Source organism: Mesoplodon mirus (genome assembly GCF_964341445.2).
Source record: "Mesoplodon mirus genome assembly, chromosome: 5".
In the NCBI taxonomy this organism is placed as follows: Eukaryota; Metazoa; Chordata; class Mammalia; order Artiodactyla; family Ziphiidae; genus Mesoplodon; species Mesoplodon mirus.
This window is the reverse complement of record NC_138980.1, coordinates 67909327-67924781: the sequence shown is the minus strand read 5'-3', so window position 1 is coordinate 67924781 and position 15455 is coordinate 67909327. Positions and strand designations below refer to the sequence as shown.

Sequence of the window (15455 nt, the reverse complement as noted above, 5' to 3'; positions counted from 1 at the left end):
CTTTTTCTGGGAAGATGGAAAAATGCCAAATGCCAGTACTCTGAGCCACCACGTCTGCTGAGTGGCCAGGTGGCCCCAACAACACACTGACGGTGGGCACTGAGAGAGGACTTGACTCAGGAGGAACAAGGCAACATGGCATGGGGTCGATCTCAAGATTACCATTTAGCTGACTGAAGGAAAACAAGTAACCTATTATTACAGTAATGTTCCTTTTCTGGTCTTCCTTCTCACTCTCTCAAAACCCATCCAATGTTCCATCTAACAGAGTGATCTGTTCATAGTGCAAATTCAATCATCTCACCACCACAAACACGACTAACAACCCTCCAAAGGACTCTTCTAGTAAATACAAAATGCCTTGCCACGGCTGAACAGGCCTGCCCTTGCCAACCCCTCCAACCTGACCCTGTACCCATCTCCTCTCACTCTCTGTGCTCTGGCCACGTTTTATTTCAGTTCCCCATAGAAGTCATGCTTCTTTGCTCCCCACCACCGCCCCCCCAGGAGGCTTTGTAAACGTTGGGCCCTCAACCTGAAATGCTCTTCAACCTCGTGTCACTTTGCTCAGTAAACATCTGTTTGTTCTTCACAATTTAACTCAAACATCATTTCCTCAAGGAAGCTTTCCCTGATACCCTCTTAACCCAGGATCAAGTCAAATCCCCTATCAAATATTCTCATGGTACCACATTCCTTTCATTCCACATATTTATTACAATCACAATTTTACATTTATGTATATGGTTATAATTTGATTTGATGTCTATATTCCTCAATACTCTAAGCAGGAACTGTATATGACTTGGTCACAAGTGTATCTCAGGGCTTACTATAGTGTCTGGAATGTAACAGACACTATATATATGTTTACTGACTGAAAGAAAAATTCAGAGAGAAGGAAAATGAAGTTCTGTCCAAATCAAAATGGTTCTGCTTAGAGAAGCTGTTCTCCTCTTGTGACCTTAAGACAAACTAATCTTCCCCTTCCCCCTTCCTCTTTCCCAAATTTCTTCCAGAAGTTACTTTCTATATCCTGCCATGGTAGCCATAGTGATAAGCTGGCCTACAGCCAAAAATAGACTAAAAAGATATCACCTTGTCTGAGTACTCCAGGCTTCCAAAATAAAAGTCCACAGCAAAAGCCCAGGCATATAGAAATATAATAACCTTTACCCAGTAAAGAGACTGAGCCAAACAACTAGCAGCCTCTGCAAGAAACAAGTACTTCCCAAGGCAGGCAGTGCCCCCACATGACCCACCCAAAGGAAAAAGGCGAAAGGAGCAAGGCTGCAGGCGACTGAGGCAGAAGCAGGGATACCATTCCCTAAAGGGATTTTAAACCCTATCTTTACTCCCTGGATAAAGCAGAGATGTGCCCAAACATGAAATATCAAAAGTCTCCCTGAGAGGCAGCTTCAAAGTAGGTCTACAGATTGTGGCTCAGAGAAGCAACACCAGGGCCTGAAGAAACATAAAGCTCTAACTGAGGCCAAAATTCCTTTTAGAAGCAGGAGGGTCTTGTCCTTGTCCTTCTACTCTTTAGGATAGGCAGGTGGGGGTGGGGTGAAGGAAGCAGAAGCATTTACTGAGCTCTACTTAGTGGCAGGCATAGTGATAGGTACTTCAGAGACAGGGCTGTTAGTGAAAAACAAATGAGACATAGATGAGCACATACAAAGTCAGGCAGGTGAGGCTCAGGGAGGTTAAACTTGTCCAACAGCTAACGAGTGGCAAGGTCAGGAGCAAACCCAGGTCTGCCTGAATCCAAACACTCTTTTCTCCTACCCCAGTGCTGTCTTTGTGGGTCATCTATGAGCCCAGCTCTGCTCCTCACCCCTTCACCACCACCTTCCTATCCAGAGTGGGAACGCAGCTCCAGCAAGCTCTCTGGGTAAGGAGAGGCTGTCTTCTGCAAGCACAGCCTCAATTAGTATGTACATATAAATGAGGTACACTCCACTCCCACAGGTATGGAATACATTTCACTGTAGGGAGTAGAGCTCATCACCTGCATCTAAGAAGATGAGGCTTGGGGCTTCCCTGGTGGCGCAGTGGTTGAGAGTCTGCCTGCTAATGCAGGGGACACGGGTTCGAGCCCTGGTCTGGGAAGATCCCACATGCCGCGGAGCAACTAGGCCTGTGAGCCACAACTACTGAGCCTGCGCATCTGGAGCCTGTGCTCCGCAATAAGAGAGGCCGCGATAGTGAGAGGCCCGCACACCGCAATGAAGAGTGGCCCCCGCTTGCCACAACTAGACAAAGCCCTTGCACAGAAACGAAGACCCAACACAGCAAAAATAAATAAATTAATAAACTCCTACCCCCAACATCTAAAAAAAAAAAAGAAGAAGAAGATGTGGCTGGATTTTCTGAAAATCCCAAATGGTCCCATAGGGATGAAGTCTCTCTGCCTTTCCTAGAACCCACTGCTGCTGGGTGCTAGGATGGTAAAACTTAAACCAAAGGATGGTGTATGCTCCATCACACTATGAGAAAGACAGTACCTTTAAGGCAGACAACCCTAGCTGAAGTTTCCATAGCCCCTCTAGCTATGCAGAGAGGGTAGCAACTCAATACCTGAATCATTAACATCCACAGGGCATCTCTTACAAGATTAAGCACCCATTCCCTGTGCTATAGTACAAGGTTAACCCTTCCCTTGCACTCATTACAGGATCTGCCTCTTATCAAATGCTATGCCAGCTGATTATTATGATAACTATTATGCCATTATAATAACATTATTGCACTTTTTTCCTGCACTTAACATCTGTTGGCTGATAGGTTTAACTGGTACATAAGCAATAATTACTCGGTGCTCTCTCATCTCCAACCGAGCCTCTAGTGTGACTCTTAAAGTTAAATCCAACTGCAGCAAATGCCCAGGCCCAGCAGCAGTGGGAAACATGGTTCATGTGGGCTCAACCACCATATTTCCAGCGGTCACAGTACCAGAAACAGAGGCTCTGCTAGGTCCCTAATTGTTGACACACTCCCCCATTTCTGGGAAGGTGATGGAATTTGGGGGAAACACCAAGCAGCAAGCAATTTATTGTTGAAAACCCCTATAGGGTCAGAGGAGTCGTGTACAGGCCTCAGTACTGCAGAGGGACAAGCAGTACCAAATCACAATGCTACACACCACAGCAAGAGAAGGAGGAAAGGAAAATGCATTTCTCCACTGGGAGCTCTCAAATAAATGGTTCCCACAGAGCCATTCTGCTTGCTTTCCTATACACACTTCTTGGCAACTGCTGGTAAATTGGCAACAGAAGGAGGAAGAGGGAACAGAGGGCTATCTTCAGGCCCCATTTTGAAGCTAAGAAATCCGTCAACCTGGCTGCTGGGCCTTCTTCATGCAGAGCCCACTAGGGGCCAGGATGCAGCCTGGAGTCCAAAATGGAGAAGCAAGTCCCACTTCCGGTCAGCCAAAGCCCCTGACACAGTATATATATGTGACTATATATGTCACGCTATATATGACTAAGTAGAGAAAGATGTGAGATTCTATGACTACAGAATATCAATATGCCTGAATTACACATTAGCCTTATTAAAGAAAAGGCAACCCATAGCAAGGCTGCATAAAAAACACATGATAAAACAAACCCCACCAGGAGACCAGGGCTGCCCCTCTTTGTTCTCTACCCTGTAATACACAGGGCTCTTTTTTTTTTTTTTTTTTTTTTTAAAGGCAGAGAGGGCGGAAGGTTATTTGAATTTAAATTACCCACGAACACTATAATCTGTGTGCGAGGAGAAAAGGAACATTCAAGAGTGCCAAGCGCAGGCCTTTGGGACATGTGTGGCCGAGGCAGTAGTAGCCCACAGGGCTTTCTCCTTCAGCCTCAGCTTGCTACTACTCTCATCACTTGGGAGCAAGCAAGCCAGCAGGCATGGCCCAGGCAGCACAAAGGGGCACTGTCTCCTAGGTCTAGGGAGAAGATTATCCTCTCAGAAGGAAATTAGTATGAAGCAACAAAAAATGCACAAGACCAGTCATCCACAGAAGTAAGCCATCTGAGAAGGGAGTTTGGAAAGGTGTTTCTGTCTCACTCACCACTGTATTCTCATGGCCAAGCAGTACCTGACACATAGTGGGTGCTCAGCAAAAAACTGTAGATTCGGGGCTTCCCTGGTGGCGCAGTGGTTAAGAATCTGCCTGCCAATGCAGGGGACACGGGTTTGAGCCCTGGTCTGGGAAGATCCCACATGCCACGGAACAACTAAGCCCATGCACCACAACTACTGAGCCCGCATGCTGCAACTACTGAAGCCTGCGCACCTAGAGCCCGTGTTCCGCAACAAGAGAAGCCACCGCAATGAGAAGCCCGCGCACCACAACGAAGAGTAGCCCTCACTCGCCACTAGAGAAAGCCCATGCACAACGAAGACCCAATGCAGACAAAAATAAATAAATACATAAATTTATTTTTTTAAAAACCCCAAAACTGTAGATTCAATGGTAGCCAGAAAGCCTACTTAGGTTGGAACAGATTGAGGAGAGCTAGAACCTAGTTGTTCCTACTGTAACCTGTGGTAAAAGAATGACTGTGGTCTGCAAAGGATACATAAAAGGGAATCTAGAGAATAAAAATGAATCTCTCTCCAATATATTCCTGGTGCCCGAACAGACTGACAAGTGTATTTTGGTCAGAATACAGATATAGCCCTAGAAGGACAATGCTGCAAGGAAAGAAGAGGAGAGGCAAGGAGACAGGGGAATAAATAGGACAAAATATTTACTGAGTGCTTACTGTGTACATATCTGAAAACTCCAGGGGGAGTTTACAAATGAAGAAATAGGAGCAGAGAGGTTAAATAACTCATCTCAAGTCTCACAGCTAGTATACGGTTTGAATCCAGGTATATCTTATCTACAGCCAAGAGCTTTCCACCATGCTTCACCCTGACTTCCTCCAGAGCTGAGTTGGCTCCCAGCTCACCTTTCCTATACTGGAGACAATGCTCCTACCTGTGCACACAAATCAACTTGGTAGTCATGTTTCTCAGTTAATTAGTTAACTGAAACTGTGGCTTGATGGTCTCATGAATTTCATATGCTTAAGAGAGCCCACTGGAACTTAAACCTGGGTGAACTAGCTGAGTTTCCAGACCTGCAAAGCTGCCAACCAGTGAGGCCTTGACTAAGCCATCAGCTGGTACATATCTCTATAACAACTCTCTTCAGCATAGCACAGGTTGGGGCTAGGTGAATAAAGATAACCTGAGCATGACCTCTGCATGCCCCCAATAAGTTCTCTTCAGAGATTGCAAAGGAGGTACCAGGAGCCTCTCCCACTCTGAGCTGTGTCAGTAATGCACAGAATTCTCTTTGAAGGCAACCTTATTCTGATTTAAGTAAGAACAGAAAAGGTAAAAAGTCAAAGATTTCTGCTTAGTTCTTAGAAGCAGTTGAGCCTTCCCTCCATGGTGCTCACTGCCTCTCTGGAGCTTCCAGAGACCTTCCACACCCATGACACCAGGGGCAGCAGACTGGAAAGGGTAAGATGATTGATTGATTGATTGATTTTTGGCTGCATTGGGTCTTCATTGTTGCACGTGGGCTTTCTCTGGTTGCGGCGAGAGGGGTAGCGCTACTCTGTTGCGGTGCAGGCAGGCAGGGGTCTCTAATTGCGGTGGCTTTTCTTGTTGTGGAGCACGGGATCTAGGCACGCGGGCTTCAGTAGCTGTGGCACACGGGCTCAGTAGCTGTGGCTCGCAGGCTCTAGAGCGCAGGCTCAGTAGTTGTGGGGCACGGGCTTAGTTGCTCTGAGGCATGCGGGATCTTCCCGGACCAGGGATGGAACCCGTGTCCCCTGCATTGGCAGGAGGATTCTTAACCACTGCGCCACCAGGGAAGTCCCAGGGTAAGATGATTTCCAATGTTGTATTCTGAAGAGACCAGTGGTGAGGATCAGCCAGTGTTTCTAATGGAAGTGAATACCCTGGACAAACTCGGGGGAAACTAAGAAGTACTAAAACACACTGTCTCTCAGGGTTGTCTGTTTATTTTGCCTCCTGTATGAGAGCTTTCATCAGTTAAAATTGTTTTTTTCAATGCTTAGGGAAGCTGACGATTCACCCAGGTGCACAACAGCTGCCGGGAAGACCTGTGGGAAGGGACCACCCAGCAAAGGCAGGCTGTGTATGGTGAGGAGGGTCTCCCAGGGCACTCCCAGGGAGTGCCCTACATGCCAAACCGTATGTTGTCAGGGTATTAATCCAAACCCATCTTGCACACTTTACAATGTTTACTCTCTCTGGGATGTGGAGCATTAAATTATATCCAAGGACTACATGAGTCCTTCCAATTCTATTCCATACTTACTTCTTTGCTCAGAAGATTTGTAACTGGGGCTTCCCTGGTGGCGCAGTGGTTGAGAGTCCACCTGCCAATGCAGGGGACATGGGTTCATGCCCCGGTCCAGGAGGATCCCACATGCCGCAGAGCGGCTAGGCCCGTGAGCCATGGCCACTGAGCCTGCGCATCCGGAGCCTGTGCTCCGCAATGGGAGAGGCCCACGTACCGCAACAAAAAAAAGATTTGTAACCTGGAAACAAAGCCCTCTGCCTAATAGCAGCAATAACACTCAGCAAAGAATAGAAAACCAGACTGTCAATTCAAGCTTCCCTAAAAGGTATCGCCCCAATGGAGCCTTAATTTACCCTATCTAGAAAATGGAGAAACCTACTACTGACCCGTTTTTTCCAGAGAAGACAGGCCTATGTAACTAGATTCCTAAAGAGGGAAAAGCTAGAGACGAAAGAGGAAAGAGAAAACACCACAGCTCCACCTCCTGCCCCTACTGCAACAGCTCTGAAAACCTGTAAGAGAATTCCAAAAAGAGAAGACTACCTCACTGCCATAAGAACTTAGAGCAAGGGGTATGAATGTAAACTAAGGCTACCCGGAACAGTCACAGCTCTACCCTGACTAGCTATATGGCCCCAAGTAAGTCATTCAGACTCCCCAAACCTCAATTTTTCACCTCTATAAAATGGGGATGTTGTAAGGATCAGATAAAACAATGTATCCAAAAGCCCTTTAAAAACAGTAAAATGTTGAACGTACTTTAGGCCTGATTGTCATTCTAAGACCCCTAAGTGAGAAACCCTAAAACACTTCTGGGGACCAGAGAAGCAAGGCTGCTACCTCTGAGAGGCAATCTACAGTGACTGGGTCTAGGTGTTTACAGAGAAACCCATGCTTCAGGACTAAAGTGGGAACAGAGAATTTGAAGAGGAGATCAAACTTAGGCTTGCTCAGGTACATTAAAAAAATAACAATATATGTACATGGTTCAAATTAAAGAAAGCACACAAAGGTATACAATGAAAAGTCAGTCTCCCTCCTCTCCTGTTCTCCAGCCACACAGGGGGTCTCACCAGAGACGACCCTCTTTTCAGTTTCTCATGTATTTTTCCAGATATTCCAATTAGCTAGTTTCTACCGCAGATGAGGATACCACTGGTGGCAACACTTTCAGACCTGCAAGTAATACCAAGCAGTAAGCACCGCCATGGGCCCTTAGAGACTATGAAAAGAACAGGACAGCCAAAGGAAAGATAATGCCCTCCAAGAGGCTCCATAGAGGTACAGATTTCCTTCTGGCTATTATACTGCTTCGCCCCTTGGCTGACCACATTTAGGCAATGATTTTGTACAATATATTTTCCTTTCGGTTGTGCTTGCTCATCCAGAACCCCTTCTCAGAGAAGCCATTAACAGGAATGGTCTCTGGGACTTCGCACTGTACCAGCCTGACCACCAGGCCCTTAGAAGTCGACAGAAGCAAGAACAACCATCAAACCTGCCTCAGCCGAGGCTGGGCAAAAAGAGCAAAAATCACGTATGTCCCCAGGACACCATCTTTCTGGGGACAGAATACAAGGGAGGATGAAGCCCAGACCGTGCACGGTCTCTGCAGGACTCTGCTCAAGAAACTAAGTCACTACCCACAGAAAGTCACAAGATGCTCTCAACCCAAGCTAGGCTTTCACCAAAACTCCCTCTAAGGCTTTCAGATTATGCCCTCCCCTCCCTTTCTTCTTCCACAAGGAACTTAAATGTGTGAAATTTCAGCCTCTACCCAAAGGTCACAAATGGATAGTGTATAGGTCAAATCTATACCACAGATGTGCTTTGGTAGTCCTCGTAGATTTCACATTAAAATCTGGATTTCTAGCTTCTCTTGTAATATGAGATGAGGAGGCCACTAAAGCCACACTCACCCATGGCAATAATGGGCTGAGTAGCAGCTGTCCGCCATGGAGCTCATAAGTTTGACACAGCCTAACATTCCCTGCTGCCTCACACTGGTTCTGACCCGGCCCTGGAACATCTCTGAGTTGGAGACCCCTGGCCAGTGAGTGACAGAGAAGGCTGATGAACTGGTAGGCAGAGGAACTGACCAAATGGCTGGATTCCTGGATTCAAAAGCATGTATTAAACACCCTCTATGTGCCAGGAATTGTGCTGGGGGCTGGGTACACAAAGAAGAATGAGGGATGCAGTTTCTGCCCTCCGAGAATTTCTAATCAAGTTGGGAAGATAAGACTTACTCAAAAGAATCAGACTGTTTCACACAAAGGGCTCTGGGAGTTGAGTGTGCCAGACTCACTGTGATTAGGGATCAAGGAATATTTCAGGGAAGAATTGAAATTTGAACAGAACTGTTAATCATTTCTCAGGCATTCATGTATTCATTTATTCAACAAGCATTTATGGTGTCCATGTTACACTCAGCATTATGCTGGAGACAAAATAAAGCACGCCCATGTATGAGCCATGAGATGCTCATACAATAAGAGACAGAGCAATGAACCAGGATAAAGTATGCTGAATTCTATAATCAAAGTGTTGCCATGGGGATACAGATGAGTAGGTATCAGGCAAGGCTGACTGAAGAAGGTGGATCTGCAGCACAAAGTAGGAAACTAAGCAGAGAGTACTCTGGACAAAAGAACTGGCAGAGACGCAAACATGCAGAATGATTACAGGACCACGTGGATCAGTTTACCAGGAGCAAAGGGTACTTGTAACGGTACAGAATATAATTAAAGTGGTAGGACAGGGATACACCGTGATAAGCATGAACACCAGGACAACTGATACATATGGAATTTGTTTAGCAGCCAGTAAGTGCCACTGAAAGCTTATAAACATGAGTGTTCTCCAATCAGCACTGTATTTAGGAAGACCCTAACGGGCAGTGGTACACAATGTCCTGGAGGAAGCCTAAGGAAAAGACAGAAGGAGGCTCCTATAAAAAACTCAGGTACAGTTCCAGGAAACAGAGGAAGCAGTAAGACTAGACAAGAAAGATACTGCAGAGGCTTGCCCCAAATTTTAAGACAATGGCATTTCTTTGAAAACACTCTTTAATTTCTGGGGTTTGTTACCTACTCAGACTGGTCTTGCCCCCAAATAATGAGGTTTTACCCTATTTGCTTCATTCAGAGAAGTAAGGCACAGGCTATAGTTATGATGCTCAGGATTTTTAAAACCCCAGCTTGAAATCAATATAATGGGGGGCAGGGCTTCCCTGGTGGCACAGTGGTTGAGAGTCTGCCTGCTGATGCAGGGGACACGGGTTCGTGCCCCGGTCCGGGAAGATCCCACATGCCGCGGAGCGGCTAGGCCCGTGAGCCATGGCCGCTGAGCCTGCGCTCCGCAATGGGAGAGGCCACAACACTGAGAGGCCCACGTACCACAAAAAAAAAAAAAAAAAAAAAAAAAAAAAAAATATATATATATATATATATATATATAAAATGGGGGGCAGTAACTTCAGGGGCTTTTTCCCCACTCCCACCCCCATTGCTACACTGAACCAGTTGCAAATCTCACAGGAAAAGAGCCAACTTGAGCACAAAATCCAGGTCAGTGTATTTGACTATGCCCCTGTGACCTTGCACAAGGCCAGAAATGGGCATACAAATCAGAAGAAAGCTGTGACAGAAGTCAAAGTCCCCTTAATGAGCTAATGGCTTCATGTCTGGCTGAAAAGCAGAAGGCAAGAGACAAGGAGAACACATTGCCTCAGAGGGCTGCAGGCAGACTCTGGACCAGCCAGCCCTGCTCCATTAAAATCACGATGTCAGACACTGCACAGGAAACAGAGCACCCTGACTGGGGCAGCCAGTTAGAGAGAGCCTCAAAAAGGTGAGAACTAAGCCGAGTAAGGAAAGAGATGGCAGAGAAGCTGCAAACTTCCTTGCTGTTCACAACTTTTAGTTATTTAGTATGAGCATGATCAGTGTGATTGATAGGAATAATAAGCCAACCAACAAACACAATGATGCGATGGTTAAGGTCACACTTGCCCAGTCAGCATAACTTACCCTCTAACCAGGTCAGGAACTGGAAACTACTGTTGCTGTCATTATTGATAATAATATATAGAGCACTTACACTGTGCCAGAGGATGCACTTTCTGCAATTCTCAATTCAGTTACAAAAGTAGCTATTACTATTCCCATTCTACAGATTATAAAATCAAGGCTTGGAGAAAATAAGTAACTTGTTCACATCTGAAATCTAATAAGTAAAGAGCAGAATAAGAAACCAAGTGAGCTGACCCATGAGCGGGTTTTTTTTTTCAACTGAAGTATAGTTGATTTATAATGTTGTGTTAGTGTCAGTATGTATATATTTATTCTTTTTCAGATTCTTTTCCATTATAGGTTGTTTGTTTATTTGTTTGTTTGTTTGTTTTGGCCTCGCCACACGGCATGCAGGATCTCAGTTCCCCAACCAGGGATCAAACCCATGCCCCCTGCAGTGGAAGCACGGAGTCTTAACCACTGGACCGCCAGGGAAGTCTCTCCATTATAGGTTATTACGATATACTGAATATAGTTTCCTGTGTTATACAGGAGGTCCTTGTTGTTCATCTGTTTTATATATAGTATGTGTACCTGTTAAGCCCAAGCTCCTAATTTATCCATCCCCACCCCTTTCCCGTCCGGTAACCATACATTTGTTTTCTATGTCTGTGAGTCTGTCTCTGTCTTGTAAATAGGTTCACTTGTATCATTTATTTTAGATTTCACATATAGGTGATATCATATGATATTTGTCTTTCTCTGTCTGACTTACTTCACTTAGTATGATCATCCCTAGGTCCATCCATGTTGCTGCAAATGACATTATTTCATTCTTTTTTATGGCTGAGTAATATTCCATTGTATGTATGTGTGTGTGTGTATATATATATATATATATATATATATATATATATATATAAAACACATCTACTTTATCCATTTATCTGCGTTGGGACACTTCGGTTGCTTCCATGTCTTAGCTATTGTAAACAGTGCTGCTATAAACATTGGACCCCTGAGTGGTTTTAAACCACCTGACATACTATTTATTCCTTCACTTTCTTTTTCTTTTAGAAATGTTTTAAAGGTTTGCTTGGATCACAAAATAAGGTCCACTGGTTCACTGGCTCCATTCTTTACAGAACACACAGCAGTCTGGCCTGGGAACTACTTCACTGTTTCTACAACAAGTGGAAACTTCAAATCTATTTCCTTTGGGATAAGAGCAAAAGGAAACACACTTCAACATAAACAGGAGAAAAATCAGGGCTTCCCTGGTGGCGCAGTGGTTGGGAATCCACCTGCCAATGCAGGGGATATGGGTTCAAGCCCTGGACCAGGAGGATTCCACATGCTGCAGAGCGGTGAAGCCTGTGCGCCACAACTACTGAAGCCCACGCGCCTGGGGCCTCTGCTCCGCAGCGAGAGAAGCCACTGCAATGAGGGGCATGCGTACCGCAGCAGGGGGTAGCCCCTGCTCACCGCAGCTGGAGGGAGCCCATACGCAGCAACAAAGACCCAACACAGCCAAAAATAAATTAATTAAATAAATAAATTTTTAAAAAATCAGCACGATAGCTAAAAACCTCACTGGTGAGAGTTGTAAGATAATAAACAAGGCAGTCAGTGGAGGCAGGGCCTTCTCCCTCCCTAGAAATTTTTAACTGCAATAATATCTTGCATCTTTACAAGGCTCCAAATAATTCTAGCAACATCTATGGCCATCTTCTGTGAGCTCTCTGGCTTGAGTCTTGGCTCTGCCACTAATACACTGGTGGCCCTAAAAAAAGTATATGGCCCATTTCACTTCTCTGGGGCTTCTTTTACCAGTAAAATAGGAACAAATAGAAAGCAAAACTGAAGTACTGGGTGGTGACAGAACTAGAAGGGTACCTCCTCTTTACTCACCCAAGGAACCACAAACAGCCATCCCTTGGATCTGAACAAAACTCAGTCCTGATGTTTGCAATGAAACTGATATAAAGACCCCCTAGGATGATCTCTTCCAGCACAGAAATACCATGAATTTAAACTTTAGCAGCTGGGCCCAAGGGTGGAGACTTTGCTTCATGAATATAATCAAATTCAACCCTCATGAGTACGAGATGCAGAGGGTCACAAAATCAACCTTAAAATCCTACCTAAGGAGCTGGCCTTTCATGCTTCCAGTGTCTACTACTCACTGGATTCAAAGCATGACCAATCAATGTTTTCTGTATTGACTGTCCTACATTATGTTTCTTCCACTGAACTAAAGCCTGCTAGTTTTCTACAGTTTGGTCAGACAGATGCTACCTCCTTGGGAGGCTCATAGAAATGAGAGGCATAAGCATGAAACTATTCACAAATGTAAAGAGATGTCCATTTAAAAGTCCACTGGCATCAGCCTTCCTCACCAGACCTTTGGGATGCATCTCTCATTCTTCTTCCCATTTCTAGAACTCCTCTCTCTCACAAGACAGAAAGGGCAGGCAACTTGCAGAAAGGGAAGTGGCGAGACATGGATCAATTCACTGACTGCTGTATGTTTCTCTACCTGTGATGATAATAAGTGGTAATTAAAAGGCATAATCAAGAATACTTTCAGTCAAACACTCCCTCTGGAGAGAGCACCAGAATCACAACTAACTGCTGAACAATCATTGACAGGAAGACACCGGAACTCACCAAAAAAGATACCCCTCATCCAAAGACAAAGGAGAAGCCACAATGAGACGGTAGGATGGGCGCAATCACAATAAAATCAAATCCCATAACTGCTGGGTGGGTGACTCACAAACTGGAGAACACTTATACCACAGAAGTCCACCCACTGGAGTGAAGGTTCTGAGCCCCATGTCAGGCTTCCCAACCTGTGGGTCCAGCAATGGAAGGAGGAATTCCTAGAGAATCAGACTTTGAAGGCTAGCGGGATTTGACTGCAGGACTTCAACAGGACTGAGGGAAACAGAGACTCCACTCTTAGAGGGCAAACAAAAAAAAGTAGTGTACGCATCAGGACCCAGGGGAAGGAGCAGTGACGCCACAGGAGACTGAACCAGACCTACCTGCTAGTGTTAGAGGGTCTCCGGCAGAGGCAAGGGGTGGCTGTGGCTCACCATGAGGACAAGGACACTGGCAGCAGAAGTTCTGGGAAGTACTCCTTGGTGTGAGCCCTCCCAGAGTCCGCCATTAGCCCAACCAAAGAGCCCAGGTAGGCTCCAGTGTTGGGTCGCCTCAGGCCAAACAACCAACAGGGAGGGAACCCAGCCCCACCCATCAGCAGACAAGCAGATTAAAGTTTTACTCATCTCTGCCACCAGAGCACCAGCCAGCTCTACCCACCACCAGTCCCTCCAATCAGGAAACTTGCACAAGCCTCTTAGATAGCCTCATCCACCAGAGGGCAGACAGCAGAAGCAAAAAGAACTACAATCCTGCAGCCTATGGAACAAAAATCACATTCACAGAAAGACAGACAAGATGAAAAGGCGGAGGGCTATGTATCAGATGAAGGAACAAGATAAAATCCCAGAAAAACAACTAAATGAAGTGGAGATAGGCAACCTTCCAGAAAAAGAATTCAGAATAATGATACTGAAGATGATACAGGACCTTGGAAAAAGAATGGAGGCAAAGAGCAAGAAGATGCAAGAAATGTTTAACAAAGACCTAGAAGAATTAAAGAACAAACACCTAGAAGAATTAAAGAATAAACAAACAGAGATGAGCAATACAATAACTGAAATGAAAAATACACTAGAAGGAATCAATAGCAGAATAACTAAGGCAGAAGAACAGATAAGTGACCTGGAAGACAGCATGGTGGAATTCACTGCCGTGGAAAAGGATAAAAAAAAAAATAATGAAATGAAGACACCCTAAGAGACCTCTGGGACATTAAACGCACCAAGATTCTCATTACAGAGATCCCGGAAGAAGAGAGAGTGAAAGGACCCGAGAAAATATTTGAAGAGATTATAGTCGAAAACTTCCCTAACATGGGAAAGGAAATAGCCACCCAAGTCCAGGAAGCACAGAGAGTCCCAGTCAGGGTAAACCCAAGGAGAAACACGCCAAGACGCATAGTAATCAAATTGACAAAAATTAAAAACAAACAAAAATTACTGAAAGCAACAAGGGAAAAATGACAAATAACATACAAGCGAACTCCCATAAGGTTAACAGCTGATTTCTCAGCAGAAACTCTACAAGCCAGAGGGAGTGGCATGATATATTTAAAGCAATGAAAGGGAAGAAACTACAACCAAGATTACTCTACCCGGCAAGGATCTCATTCAGATTCGACGGAGAAATCAAAAGCTTTACAGAGAAGCAAAAGCTAAGAGAATTCAACACCACCAAACCAGCTCTACAACAAATGCTAAAGGCACTTCTCTAAGTGGGAAACACAAGAGAAGAAAAGGACCTACAAAAACAAACATGTAGGGCTTCCCTGGTGGTGCTGTGGTTGAGAGTCCCGCCTGCCGATGCAGGGGACGTGGGTTCGTGCCCCAGTCCGGGAAGATCCCACATGCCGCGGAGCAGCTGGGCCCATGAGCCATGGCCGCTGAGCCTGCGCATCCAGAGCCTGTGCTCTGCAGTGGGAGAGGCCACAGCAGTGAGAGGCCTGCGTACCGCAAAAAAAAAAAAAAGTGTAACAATTAAGAAAATGGTAATAGGAACATACATATCAATAATTACCTTAAACGTGAATGGATTAGATGCTCCAACCAAAAGACACAGGCTCACTAAATGGATACAAAAGGAAGACCCATATATATGCTCTTTACAAGAAACCCACTTCAGACCTAGGGACACATACAGACTGAAAGTGAGGGGATGGAAAAAGATACTTCGTGCAAATGGAAATCAAAGGAGAGCAATACTCATGCCAGATAAAACAGACTTTAAAATAAAAAATGTTACAAGAGACAAGGAAGGACACTACATAATGACCAGGGGATCAATCCAAGAAGATATAACAATTATAAAATACATGCACCCAACATAGGAGCACCTCAATACATAAGGCAACTGCTAACAGCTATAAAAGGGGAAATTGACAGTAACACAATAATAGTGAGTGACTTTAACACCTCACTTACACCAATGGACAGATCATCCAAACAGAAAATTAG

General features: G+C 45.1%; 1 protein-coding gene across 6 annotated transcripts in view; it reads right to left on the bottom strand.

The window, feature by feature from the left end:
- Positions 1–15455, bottom strand: part of SIL1 (SIL1 nucleotide exchange factor) — a 301233-nt gene that overhangs the window by 225979 nt on the left and 59799 nt on the right. Inside the window, exon 2 of one of the 6 annotated variants that reach the window (XM_082621612.1) lies at positions 12737–12867. The exons of 4 other annotated variants lie outside the window; for them this stretch is intronic. In XM_082621612.1, coding sequence (XP_082477738.1) covers positions 12737–12768 — 32 coding nt within the window. In that variant the 5' untranslated portion in view covers positions 12769–12867. Of the gene's footprint in view, positions 1–12736; positions 12872–15455 lie in introns of all 6 variants that reach the window. One more of the 6 variants, XM_082621613.1, reaches the window with a different exon arrangement.